General features: G+C 38.4%; 1 protein-coding gene across 1 annotated transcript; it reads right to left on the bottom strand.

The window, feature by feature from the left end:
* Window positions 1-205: 205 nt before the first annotated feature.
* Window positions 206-12,457, bottom strand: KBTBD8 (kelch repeat and BTB domain containing 8). Its single transcript, XM_043443552.1, has 4 exons — window positions 12,377-12,457; window positions 11,519-11,729; window positions 6,229-7,343; window positions 206-3,483 (listed from the first exon to the last, which is right to left on the bottom strand). Exons 1-4 carry the CDS (start codon window positions 12,390-12,392, stop codon window positions 3,020-3,022), a joined length of 1,806 nt encoding a protein of 601 aa, XP_043299487.1. The 5' UTR covers window positions 12,393-12,457; the 3' UTR covers window positions 206-3,019.
* Between the last annotated feature and the right edge of the window lie 2,156 nt (window positions 12,458-14,613).

Genomic DNA, 14,613 nt, shown 5'->3' with positions numbered 1-14,613 from the left:
AGAACCACTCAACAAAGGGGCTACCGATGAGTGAGCTTGCTTCAGAATTTCAAGAGCACTATTCAAGCATTATGGATTACCTTGTTCATTTTGTACCAGAGACCAGGCATTTGGTAGATAAAAATCTCCTCCAATTCCCAATAAAAGGTATTACATGATTTTCACCAAACTCGCTAGGTCAGAGGTCAATTTATGACAATGGAACTTTTCCGTCAGAAAAAGTTTTATTACAAGAAACAATGCCATCAGGTAAAAATGCAAAAAATTGTGCAATTATGGCAAAATGTTTAAAAATATCTACACATTTGCCCCCAAAGGACTACAGTACTTAACTACATACCTGAGCACAGAACATCGAATGCCATTTTAAACTGTTTCACGTAGAAAATCTGATTCCTTGCAAGATCACATCCACTTTCTCTCATGCACCCATGAAATCAGCTTGATGCTTAAGCATCAACTTTGTAGGATAACAGAAAACAAAGATGGAAAATAAAGAATACAATTTCTACTTCCCTATAACATAGTTATACCACATCCAGTTTTCAATGTATAAAAAATACATAGGAAAGTGCTACATACTTTCTTCAAATGCAAAAACAAAGCTCAAGTGGAACTGGCGTCTGTCACCCTCTATTTTAATTCTATAGTACCCATTATGCCTTTTACTTATATTCTCATCATACTAAGCAAATGTACCTTAAATATCTAAACACAGACCCACACATATTACTAATCTTAGTTTTCTAGAACCTCTTCTGAAATCATCTGAAAAGTGGCAAAATATCCCAGCTATATAATTTAAACAAATAGTTATTCATACAAAATTCAATATATATTCTATTGATACTTCCATAGCAAATTCTAAACCTTGGCTTTGACACACTATCCTTAGATCACACCCTCAATATAAACTGTTATAGGATCAATTGTTAGAGGATCAACTGTTGTGCAGATCAATAGAATAAATCGACTGCAGAATTAACCACAGTACATTGTACTCCTATACATCACACGGCACATGTAAATTGTTAATGTCTAATGTCATGTTTTCAAGTAACACAGTGTTCTAAATAAATACAGGAGATTGTCAAAAAGCGGCAGAAGTCTCAGGAAGCAACAAAGCTTTCAAAAATAAATTATGGGAACATCTCTTATAATGTTTAGTTTGGTTTTTCCTCCCCTTGGCAATGCATCACGGTGTAGATGCTTCAAAATGCTCACAGAAAAAGCCCCAAAACAGCACGAAGATAAAGAAAAACTGAGAAGAAAAAGAATAGGTGATTAGTTGACAGTCAGTAAGGAGACTATAGACACACTACCAAGGCCAGCAAGAAGAAAGCATGTACCCAGCTTCCCAAGACTGGATTTTAAAATGTCAATTCTCTAAATGCTGTCCACTTTCAATTCGGCTTCAGGAAACATTCCCTGCTTGTAGAGAGCTAAGACAAGCAGTTTGGAAAGTTTCCAAAAAACGAGGTATGTGATGCAAAGAGGCAATGTTTTCGATTTGTTTCACAGTATCACATTACAATTTGTGCAAGAGTTTTTAATACAAACCGTGCCAGTTTGTTTTCTTTAAGGGAATCAAAATGTTCCAGTTAAGGACAGACTCTGGCTATACTTATATCCTTTATTACTTATTCTGGGAAGAGTAAAAAATAAGTTACTGATCTAAATATCTGCCTTAGGTATAACACATGAGTTGGTTTGTCCTCTCTGTGAGTATTTCTGTTAGAAATTAATCAGTTAAATATGAAAAATGATTTAGTACCTATAATGCTACGGTTCTATTCACTCACACTTTTCCTTCTCAGTCACCTGCAGTTAGAACAAAGGTTTTCAATGCAAAACTATTCATAACTGTTAAGTGCAAAAAAATTTTTTTAAATGAGGTTTTAATTGTCATAGGTAATGCAAAAGACATTAAATGAGACTATTGCAGGAGTTTTATGTTTCTGGAAAACAGAATTTTAAAAGTAGGAGTTAAAACTTCACATTCTGCTCTGTTTGTACCGATAATGAATGGACAGGTAGAGGATGGAAAGGAGGTTAGGCAACAAAATGCCCCATGTTAGTGCAAAATGAGGATAATAGTCTTTTCACTATTCTCAGATTGAATCCAGTTAGACCAGTAACTAGCCATAGCTTGCCATCATGTAAGTAGAGAATCTTGTGAAATCACAAGAGTTCAGCAGGTCAAGTACTATGGTCATGAAACTAACATACCAATTTGAAAGGTAAGCATAGGCTCAGACATTTGAAATACACCTAACTATACACATGAGTTAAATTATACTAGCACCAGCCACCTTTGAATTTGAACTCTACTCCAGATTTAAAAAAAAAAAAAAATGAGACAGTGTTAGCACTTGAAAAAACTGTCAACACAAAACTACTTTAAAACTTTAGCTTAACTTAAAGTAACATGGGAAATATAAAATAATCCAACTAAAAGCTCTTTCTGAGACTGATTTGTTTTTCCTTCAAACTACTCTAATAACACATTTAAATCCAGTAAACGTGAAAACAGTACACAAAATATACACATATTCAGAATGAGGATCTAAGTTAGTGCGTCTCTGTAGCAGAGAGGTCACAGCTAAAGTCCTAGTGATATTGCCTCAAATTTTTACCCGTATTTAAAATAAAAAGTCACATCAAACTATTTTGGATGTCTCTAATCCATAGTACCCTAACTGCTCTTCTAAGAGTGCATAGTTGTCAATTCGTCTGGTATCTCAGTGACTATTCATCACACAATTCTAGAATGATGTGATTACTTTTATACCAGAAAAAAAAAAATGCTGATAATTGCACTTTGTTACCTTTTGCTTACTGAAATGAAAACATCACATGGATGAAAAGAAATCCCTCCCTACAGTCATCTCAAACAGCACCCATCTCCACGTGTAAACTCTCTTCAGCTTTCTTAAATACTGACAGCACTTCTTATCACTGAAAGACTAAGTTTCCTCCAGCACAAGATGCCGGTGAGCTCACTAAGGCCTGCCATTCATTAAAGTACTTTCTGAAGACACTGAGGATACAGCTTAGCAACAGCACATTCAAAATGCCGGCCTAGGTCCCAGAGGCGATCTGGGGTCTCATACACTTTCATCCATTGGTCAGTGATATCATCATACTGGTAAAGGGAATTTTTTCTGCTGGTTCTGAAGACATGTTCTTCAACGGTCACTTGAGTAGCTCGAACAAATAAATGGAGTTTATTCTGGAAAAGTACCAGTTTAAGGTATGGGTTTATGGACTCATCACATGGAAAGTCCTTCTTACGAGTCCACTTATTGAGCTCAATATCATAGGCTTCTACAGTAAACATCCGCTGATGATTTCCACAGGTTCCAGCTATGTAGTAGATAGAGTTCTTGTATACCGCTGCTAAGCCCTGGATTCTAGGCACAGTCATGGGGGTTAAGAAACCCCAGTAGTCTTTCTGAGGCTCATAGAAGAGGAAAAACTCTCCTAAAGAAAGAGAAAGGGAAAAAAAAAAGAGAAAACAAAACAAGAATATGAACATTTAAATATAAGATAGCTTAAAACATCTACATCTCATGGCACAACATAACATAATATTAGAATCAACCTGATTTGGGGCATTCAAACTGGGTGAGTATGAGAAGTTACTTTGGCTTGGTGGCAGTATAAGGGTTAAGAGCTTGGTTTCATTTACTCTATCCAAATATCTGGGTATTTCAGAAAATTGATTTTAAGCCAGCTCTTATAAAAAGTATTATTACTAATGGTTAGCCAGTAAGATCAAAATATGAATATAGGTTCAATCATGAATAAGCCACTATAAATTTATGTGCTAGTTATTTAATTATAAGGTAGTACATAGAATTGTTCAGATTTGTATCTATGAGCCACTAATGTGTTTACTTTAGTGTTGCTATAAGGCAAAGACAAATATCAAGAGGAGAAAATATGACCTTAAGCTGATAGAAAACATGCACATCATTTATAGAATTGAGGCAGTTTCCATTCTGTTTTGACAATGAAAAGGTGTGCTGAGTCACACTGCCGATGTAAAAATGTCTAAAAGAATTAAGCTAGTGAAAATTTACAAGAGCTTGGCTAATTATAACATTAAAATCTTTGATTTGAAAGAATCAAATAAAATCTTTGATATGAAAATCTGAACCCTTTATGATCAGATTAAGTGGTACTCCAATAGCCACTGACAGTAGGGCATGATCTTCTGACTATTCATGTCAAGTTTATTTATATTAAGAGGCTTTGTTTAGATCAGAAGTACCTACTTCTAAATTGAGCTTCCCCTTGAAAACTGTTCTGAACTAGGTTAACTCCTATCGATAAATATAACTGCCTACCTAATAAAAAAAAGTGATGCTGAAAAAAATCCAGGTTTTCATAAAATAGCTTGTTAAACTCTCAGCTTTTGCCTGCATATTCCCTATGCTTTTTGACTAAAATGTAATAGGATTCTTAATAAAGAAGACAGGAATGAACACTTTTTACCATGTACTACCTTGCTACAAATTTCTTATAAAGAGGAAAGATAATACATTTTACAAGTTGATTTTTAAAACCTAAAGTCGTCTTTAATAAACTAAAACCAGTAATGGGCAATTAAAACCCTCAGTGCCTCAGATTTGTCTTATACAATCTGATTAAACAATGTTCACTCCAACCCTGAAATTCTGTTAATTCACTGTTACTTTGCTTTAGTATTTAAATTAATATACCACCTTTACATTCCATTTGGGAGTCTTCTAATTAATTCTGTCTCTACTAAAAAATAACTGCTTAGCCAGTAAAACCAAAAATCTATGAAGAGAGAGCTTCACCATATTGGGTGATATAACCTATCCAACCATGTAAGTGAATGTGTTACTGGCTGAGTTGTATCCAACTCTTTGCAACCCCATGGACTCTAGCCCACCAGGCCCCTCAGGTCATGGAATTCTCCAGGCAAGAATACTGGAGTGCGTAGCCATTCCCTTCTCCAGGGGCTCTTCCCAACCCAGGGATCAAACCTGGCTCTCCAGGACTGCAGGCAGATTCTTCACCACTTGAGCCACCCAGGAAGCCCTTTCTAACCATTCTTGATAGATTTTACATTCATTCAGATACTCCATTTTTTGGCAAGACCAACAAACCTACATCATCTCAGGCTTCCATTCAATTAAAATGAGGCACAAGAGAGTATTCCTTACTCTCTCTGGAGAATTAACTTTACACTGAAGTTTAAACAAATGGGTTTAGGCATTTCTAAGAAATTTTAAGTCAAATAAAGGATTACGGCAAAGAACATTAAAAAAAAAAACTTACAATGGGGAAAAAAACTAAAAAGTCACATGTATCTACACAGAAGTTGCACCCCTTTCCTTATTTTTTTTTATAGTAGTGAAGAAAAGCATTTATATATAAGCAGTTAAGAAATGCCAAAGAAGAAGAAGGATGTTGGTATTGTCAATACTGTATTCAGCATTCAAGCAACTAAAATAAGAAACCAAACACAAGGAAAAGATTAGCACAAATCAGAACCTTGAATCAAGTATCTTATTTACTGTTACTCAGTTCCTCTTTCTTGTATCTTTACCAAGGTACCAGTCTTCAATTGTTTAAACAAAAATTTTTAAGCTAAGCATATTACCATCCCGCTCATCTTATAAGGTTAAAAAGATGACATCTCAAAATTTTTCAGTGAAAAAAAAATTGAAAACACTGTATTATGGATGACAACATTAACTGCAGTGAAATTAAAATCTTGAACAGTGTGATTTCAAACTCTTTGTAAGTGAGTTTCATAACCTTTGCCATCATAAGACTTCATACAAAATTCTTTGGCAACTGAATAGTATAACTGCAGTTGAGGCTTTGTTCTTTTTTTCTCTTTTAAGCTAGTCCAGTAAGTTCCATAAGAAGAATACTTGCTACCATCCCTTGATTATATATCATTCAACTGCAAAAAGTCATGTATCAAACTTGCTTCCTTGTTTAAAGTCTTTAAAATGGCACAGAAATAGTTTTTCTCAAATGCTGAACTATTATTTATGGGAAAAAAAGTTTTCAAAAATACTTATGTCACATGATGTCAAAAGACAGTAAGAACATAAAAAACTTACATGATCATTTTAGGAACTTGAAAGCACCTGCCTTTTTTGATTGAAAATTTTATTTTCTTTACTAGTCCCTTAAAGAACAGACTACTCCAATAAATACTTTAACCACTTAGACACCTACCCTGTAAAACATAGATCTTCTCTTTGTATTCCACGGCATTATGAAACTCCATTGCAACAGGCATGGCGCAAACAGTAGTCCAGCGGTTCTCTCTGCTGTCGTAGCACTCCACAGATTTTAGTGAGTTTCTTCCATCACCTTCATAGACACGCCCTCCGATTGCATACATCTTACCACAGCAGTACACCAGTTTGCAGCCTATTCTGGCTCGAAGCAAGGAGGGTTTGGAAAGCCACCTGTTGGTGGAATGGTCATACATCCAGAAATCATTTTCTGCCTTGTGGTCAATGGATACCTCACTGCTGCTTGGCCTGTACCCTCCTGCAATGTAAATATCATTATCTGGTGATACAAGAATTCCAACTTCTCTCAGATCATTTGGTGGTTTGCATAGTTTGAACACTCTTCCTGTGAATATATCTAGACAAGGCACTGTTTGCTTCTTTCCTGAGTGTTTGTGGGCTGCGTCGAAACATATGATCATTTCCGATGCAGTCATTCCAAGTCTCTGTGTACAGCCATTGGGACTGGCTGGTCCCTTTTCCACACAGCTTTTGGCGATAGCCTGTGCAAACTGAGGTGGAATTTTCTCTATAAAGGTGTCTTCCATCAGAGGAAAACGTATGCATTTGGCAAAAATTTCTGGAAGGTGCACTTCTCTTTCATTCTGTTCATGTTCAAACCACCTTACAATACTCTCATAAACATGCTCTTCCCGGTCTACATTTAAATCATCACTGTCTAGGATACTTATCAGTTGGTCTTTTGTCAGCTGAAGAAACTCCTGTTCTTTGGTGACACACAGGAACTTTTTACGAATGTATTCTTTAGATCGATCTCCAAGTTCCTGATGACCGTAATGATCAGCAAAGATGAAGACCCCGATAGAATTTTGTGGGTCCAAATGACTGATCATGTACTTAGCACACTGGTCTTGGATGGAGGGAATCTGGAAGATGCTAGCTGCAGTGAACAAGGCTTGAACATTGGCCTCTGTCAGAACAACTCTGGAGGTATAGGCATAGTTCAACACTAAATCCATCGACTCGGCTTCAACACCAACAATTCGAACTTCTTTTTGAGTGCTTTCTGTAAGGCCGCTAGTGAACATGGATCTAGGAAGGAAAGAGTGGTGAATTTATGTGCACTACAAATAAAAATTATTGTGGCAAGCTTGTAAAAGCATAAAGTTATCACAAGGATCACCTTTTGAAATTGAAAAACATGTCTTAATGTGTTTCCTGATATCCTGAATATCAGGAAAGGGATAAAGTGGATCATCTAGCAGAAGGATTTAATCTGGCTAATCTCAAAGAAACCCTGTTCTCAGGACCAGTCGGTCTACTTTGTGCCAACTCTGAGAAAAGCAGAGTATACCTAACTAAATCAAACTGAAAAGTGGCAAGACATATTCTAGGACATCTTATTTTCCTTGGAACCCCATGCAGGCTTCTGGTCAAGTTGCTTTAGGGAGTTAAGATTTTCAATCACCAGGTCAGTCAGAAAGTTTTCAAATACCTATGGGGTATCAGTGTGACACATTAGCATATAGAGACTGTCTAATAGAACTTCTCATAACCCAGTGGAAATTTACAAGGCAACCTCTACCCAAAATGTATCTTTAAAAATTTTAGCTTAGAAACATAAGATGTTCTTCAGAAGTTCTTATTTTCTCCCTACTCCTTTTTAACATAATTATCCTTTGAATGCTTCCTTGATCACTATAAAGAATATAAAGCACATCAATTCATCAGTTATCCTTTTGCTTGAGAAAATCAAGCAATATATGTTATTTTCTCAAAGTTACCATAGTTTTATCTATTTATAAATAAAAATGTTAGCCTCACTGATGCTCAGTCGTATCTGACTCTTTGCAACCCTAGGGACTGTAGCTCTCCAGGCTCCTTTGTCCTGGGATTTCCCAGGCAGGAATACTGGAGTAGATTGCCATATCCTTCTCCGAGAGATCTTCCCAACCCAGGGACTGAACCCCTGTCTCCTGCATCACAGATGGATTGTTTAACATTGAGCCACCTGGGAGGCCATAAATAAAGATCTGGCTAGGGTTAATATTAATAAAATGCCTACTTCTAAAGAGAATTTAAGAATTAACTGATTTGTTGCAGATCTGATTTTGTTCGTTTTCAAAAATTCCAGGTTTTTGTCTTTGAGACCAAGCTTTCTTTTCCTTTTTAATGTGCTTTTATGGTACTTTCAGGGCTTCCTTGGTAGTTGAGCTGGTGAAGAATCCATCTGCAATGCAGGAGACCCCAGTTTGATTCCTGGGTGGGGAAGATGCCCTGGAGAAGGGATGGCTACCCACTCCAGTATTCTTGGGCTTCCTTGGTGGCTCCGCTGGTAAAGAATCCACCTGCAATGCGGGAGAACCTGGGTTTGATCCCTGGGTTGGGAAAATCCCCTGGAAGAGGGCATGGCAACCCACTCCTGTATTCTTGCCTAGAGAATCTCCATGGACAGAGTCAGAATGAGCGACTAAGACAGCACAGCATGGTACTTTCTTGGCCAAACCATTAAGAAGTCAAAAGCCTAGCTTTTTATTTAAAGTCCTAGTCATTTATAAACATCATTTGCCTTTCTTCTCCCTCCTTTGATGTTTCTTTCTAAGCAGTTCTTAAAATGAAACTTAGAAAAAGGTCAAAAGCTCTTTTAAAATCCTCTTGAGAAAAGGATGGTATGCCCTAGAATGCTTAATAGATGTCTGTTGAAGATATTGACCTAACACTGGTGATAAACTTGATTATTCAGATCCAGACCTCTCCTATTTTAAGTGTGATGTTATGAAAAAACAGTGGGAAGATTTCAGACCACTTTAACATCTTTGTCAAAAACATGAAATTAATTCAAAAATGCAATATGTAATATTGGAAGTATACAGGGGTACCTGGACCTGGCTTGTTACCTGGGTTAACCATCCTTTGAGTCCTAATTTTACTTCTATTATGCAAAATTTCATATCCTGCAGACTTTTTTTTCCCCCTTAAATGACTGAAAACTAAATGTTCCAATGTATGAGCTGCTTTTAAATTCAGGTACTGAAAAACTCAGTTATATAGGTCCCAATTAAAAAGAAAAAGAAAGCCCTTCATTATGCAAAGATTAAATCCCAAAGGAGAACATTACCACATAACCCTTTATCAAGGGAGCTACTCTACTGACTTGAATAAGCTGGCCTCACACACAGCAATGTGACATGCAAGTTCTCCTCTGGTCTATCATGTTCTTTATGTAAACTCTATATAAAGTGGGAGTACTTCCTCACACAAAAATCCTGAGCAAGATGTTTCTAATAATCATACACATTTTATTTCTGACAAGTCTCTGGGATCAGGAAACAGCCATGGCAGATTGCAAGCTATTCTATTTTTTCCATCAGTGATGCAAGATTTGCAAATATTAAGTATGACTTTCTACATCTCACATAAGGTGCAACAACTGGTGCCCAAGAAACTTCTGTACAAAAAGCTCTAGTCAAGTGAGAAGAACCTAATCCTTGAGTCTTCTAGCCAAATACCTTCATTTGACTTCACCTAACTTATGCTTAGAAAGTCTTCCAAGCATTTCCTTAACTTCTTGGAAAGCAAGAAAATCTACTGCAGTGTACGTCTTTCCAAGAGATCTCTCAGGTCCTCAAAACTAATTTTAAGCAAGTGTGATATTCAAATGAAATAAGCCAGAATATAAAATTACACTGAATAAATATTTTCACTTTAAAGTTTCAATTTTTTTTTTACTATTTAAATCTAATATACAATTAACACTTCTGTAAATTAAAATTTAAAGAGGACACACTCTTGTTCCTTAAAAGTTATACAGTGACTAAGAAGCCTGACTCTGGACTCAAATCCAGCCTCTGCCACTTACTAGTTAGATGATTTAGGCAGTTCACTTAACCTCTTTGAGCCTCAGTTTTTTCACATGTAAAAGGGTAATAACAAGAGTGTAGAGACAGAATTACAAAGATTATATAAAGTGACATAGGTAAAGTGAGCTTTGCCTAGAACTTGATCAGCAGTAACTATAGCATGTATAAACACATAAATGACCTAACCATATCTAATGGATAACCTAGATAACTGAATCTCACCAGCAATTTTCAATAGAGGCCAAACTTCATACCTTTTGTGTATACCAGTTTCTTCTTTTTTCTTTCCAGGTCACTCCCTTGTTATGGTTAATACTTAATAGTCCAGTGGCCTATCCAATGCAAATCTAAATGGTTACATCACAAACATCAAACTGAAGTGACTATATGTAACCCAGTATTCTGAGAAGGAGGAACCAGAAACTACTGTCTGGAACATTACACTGCTATATGCCCTATAATGGTAAGCACCTTCAAAAGGAAAAAATACATTTACCGTGTGGTTGAGAAAATTACTTCACAGTCATTCATGCACCATTTTTGAAAACAAAAAGGCTTAAAGCGAGCACTTCAAACAAAAAGTTAAACTTCAACAGGAAATTGCCTTTATCACTGATCTTTTCTTAGAGTATGACATTATTTTTTAGACCCAAGTTTTGAAATTTTACTTTTCCAAGTTTTATAATATATAAAGATGAATATAAATGAAAATGACCTCTAAAATACTTCTGGAAATCTTAGAAATAGTCACTAGCGTGGAGCCTAACACACATAGAAACTGTATTTCACTGATTTTTATTTCACTGCTGTTACCATCATGGGATTAAGACAGTCCATTAAGTGGGCAATTTGTTTTTAAAAGAAAACGCTATTAATTTTTAAATTCTAAAAGAGTTAACATGCACTAAAGAAATCCTGGATAAATTTCTGGAACAAATTCCAGATCAGCACTGTCCAATAAAACTTCCAATGATGGAAAGGTTCTGTTTCTGGGCTGTACAGTGAGGCAACCACTACCTACATGTGGCTACTGAGCACTTTAAATGTGGTTAGTGTACCTGAGGAACTGAATTTTTTTTATTTTATTTAATTTTAGATAAGTGAAGTTTAGCCACACGTGACTAGTGGTTGCCATATTGGGCAGTGCAATTTTAGATTTTTCTGGAACATACAAACAAAAACATATTCACTGACCACTCATCTGAATTCTAGAAGAATCTGTCAGCTTTTTTTAAAAAGGCGGGGGGGGGGGGGGCTTAATAAAATAGGGCCTGCTATTTATTCTTAGGAAACAAATGCATTAGTTTCAGTCATTGTTGCATCTCAATATAAAAATGAAGTGGGCAGTACTGAAGGAGGAAGGGGACTCGGTGCAGACATCAATAGAGGTTTCCACCAACATCATACCTGAAGTAAGGGCTGATTGCAGCAAGAACGTTTCTATGACAGGAAAATGTTTTCCCGTGATCCACTTCCACTACAATGTCTGTCAGCTGTCCTTCATCGTACATTGTTTTGAGTTGCTTAAGAATACTGCAAGCATGCAAGGGGTCCATGGCATCGCTGGCTGTGTCTGAAGATGGAACTCCATTCGGTGTTAGGGAAGACTTACTTAAATCTAGGAGGAGAAAAATCGTACAACCACAAGAAGTTCGGGGCCAGTTTCGGCGTTGCGGGTTTTATTTTTTGTTTTTGTGTTTGTTTGTTTTGTTGTTGTCTGTGGGATGGGGCTGGGGGTTGTTTGTTGGCTTGGCTTGCTTTCTCCCCGCTACAAAAATACACATATGTATATAGACTCCCTTAATGAGAACGCGAGATAGGATATGGGAAAGAGCGAGGTGCGATGCAAGTTCAAACACCAGCCTGCTTCTCCCGGAGCCCGGCGAGCCCGAAGCCCCGTGCTCGCCGACAGACCGCGCAGGCAGAACAGGCGAGGTGTCTGCGGCGACTCCGCCGACAGCCAGAACGTCCCAGCTGAGAGCGGAGGGCAGGAGCCTCACAAGGGAAGCTCGATGGATGGCGGCCGCCAGTGCCTCCTCAACCGCCCTGCGAACAGGTCAGAGCGGCGGCGGGTACCCGGCCTCCCCATCCCTGTCCTGCCGGACCGCCCACCTCCCTCCACGCCATTCATCTTCCCTCTACTCATCTCTGTCCACCTCTCCATCCTTCTCTCCCAGTCCTCATCGCCGCCGCCTAAGCTCGCAGCCCGAACTTGGCCCCCGGCCCACCTCCCCTCCACACCTCCCTAGCCACCACACGACCCACCTGCCGACGCGGCCATTTCTAGACGCGGCCCGGGCTCCAGCTATTTAAAGAGGAAATGTCATTTCGCTTCTCTCTCTCCCGGGTTCCGGCTCTTCTAAGCCGTCCCTAGCCAATGGGGTGACCTATGCATCCGGCTCCGCCCCTAAGCTCCGAAATCAGGGGGTCTATTGGCCACGAGAAGCGCAACGGCACGTCGGGAAATGTAGTTTTATTGCCCCCGCTCCCGCGTGGTCCGTGTAGGGCGGAGGCCCAAGCTCGGAATTTCTATTGGCTGTTTTGGGTGGAGGCGGAGAGCAGGGAGCCCGCCAGCCTGTGTCTGTGGGGCGCGCAGTGCCTGCCGGAAGAGGTAGTCTTCTGGCTGAGGCGAGCTGTCATTCTGAGAGGCTGGGGTAGGGAAAGCTCTTGAAGTGCAAATTTCCCCATTTTAGGCCTCTCTCCAGGCCCCCGGTTCTTTTTTTTTTTTTTTTCCCCCCACCTGGTTCTTCGTTTCCTAAACCTCCTGCCAATGACTAGCTTCCGGTACGAAAGCGGGGGTCCATGTGAGGGCTGTGAAACGAGAAAATTTTGGAAATGGACAAGAGAGCTGTTGTCCAAAAATGGGAAGGAAACCTGACACCTCACCCCTAAGAAAAATATCAGGAGGCCAAAAAGCAAGCCATCTTTGATGAGTCACCTGTGACACCCAATTGAAACAGCATCGACTTGGCTGAGTGCTGCGGTTTCCACAGATTAATTGGTCTGGTTACAACCGCTGCTCGGGATCTTTAACTCCCACAAAATGCATTGCTTCTCCTGAGCACTCGGGAACACCTGTTCCACTTTTAAGAGTACGTGGACATTACAGAGGGATACAAGACGCTTTCCTTTTTGCTCCTGGTAAATTGAGTGGTGAAGATACTAAGTAGTCTGGATTTTCCTTTGAAGAAATCCTGGAAAGTGCCCTGAGCCTGAAACGAGGGACGGTTATTGAATCCCTGGCTCTACTTCTTAATGTGGGACCTTTAGATAAGACCATTTAATTCTTGGTCACTTAGCTCCTTCACCTGTAATGTGTGAATAATAATTATTTTTCTAGCTGCCTCATAGGCAGCAAGTCTTTTGAAAGAAAACAAAAATGTTTTACTGTTGACATGTTTTGATTTTCTTGTCGGGTATTTCTAGCATCTAACAGGGTGCCTGACACATTATAGGTAGTTAATGTTTGAAAAATAAATGTAAGGCACAAATGAGCTAACATTGGAAATGCTATTTCCAGATATTTCACTTGTAAGGAAGTCTTACCAGCGAATAGGAAGGAAATTTTGGATGATATATAGTTAGTGCATGAGCATGGCTTTTCTAATCCTGAAAAGACCAAACAGTTGAATCTCCTGATGAAGGATCTCGGAATTTAAATTGAAATTGTGGAACACATAGAATGAGGAAAAACAATACAATTCTGTCCTACAAGGTCGGCTGAATAATTTAGAGCTCAAAGTATTATAATTCTGTGCAGGTTAACAAGAATTGGTGTTTCTTTGGAGCTGGGATATGTGGACATTGATAACCCTGTATACACAGTTCTGCATGAATGAAATTGATTTAACTTTTGTTATTCAGGACTTTAAATTTCCATTTTTTTATGAGCCAAATGTTGTTGCTTTCTACTTTTTGAAAATAGTGGGAATTTTACTCACAATATTGATGGCTTCCCTGGTGGCTCTGATGGTAAAGAGTCTGACTATAAAGTGGGAGACCTGGGTTCGATCCCTGGGTTGGGAAGGTTCCCTGGAGAAGGGAATGGCTACCCACTCCAGTATTATTGCCTGAAGAATTCCATGGAAAGAGGAGCCTGGCAGGCTACAGTCCATGGAGTCACAAAGAGCCGAACACAACTGAGCAACTAACACACACAAGAGAAATGACATCAATCTTTAGGGTTGCCAAATTTAGCAAATAAAAACACAGAAGGCGCGATATTGGGGAGATACTTATAGTAAAATGTCATTTGTTATCGGAATCAAGTTTAATTGGGTGTTTTGTATTTTACCTGTCAACCTTTTTGAGCCTATTAAAATAGGGGTTTTATTGTTTGAGTTTGGCTTTTGGTAGCCATCTGTTTAAGATTTTAGAAATTTGGCCAATTTGCTTTTTCATTTAATTTTCACTTAATTAAGAAATAGACTTGGCAATATTTTTTTTTCATTTTTTTAAAGTTTTCTGATTCTTTGAGCCACAATAGTTTCTAAATTTGGAGG

Source organism: Cervus canadensis, chromosome 22 (assembly GCF_019320065.1).
Source record: "Cervus canadensis isolate Bull #8, Minnesota chromosome 22, ASM1932006v1, whole genome shotgun sequence".
Taxonomy (NCBI): domain Eukaryota; kingdom Metazoa; phylum Chordata; class Mammalia; order Artiodactyla; family Cervidae; genus Cervus; species Cervus canadensis.
The sequence above is the reverse complement of the archived record's forward strand: the minus strand, read 5'-3'. Positions and strand labels throughout refer to the sequence as shown.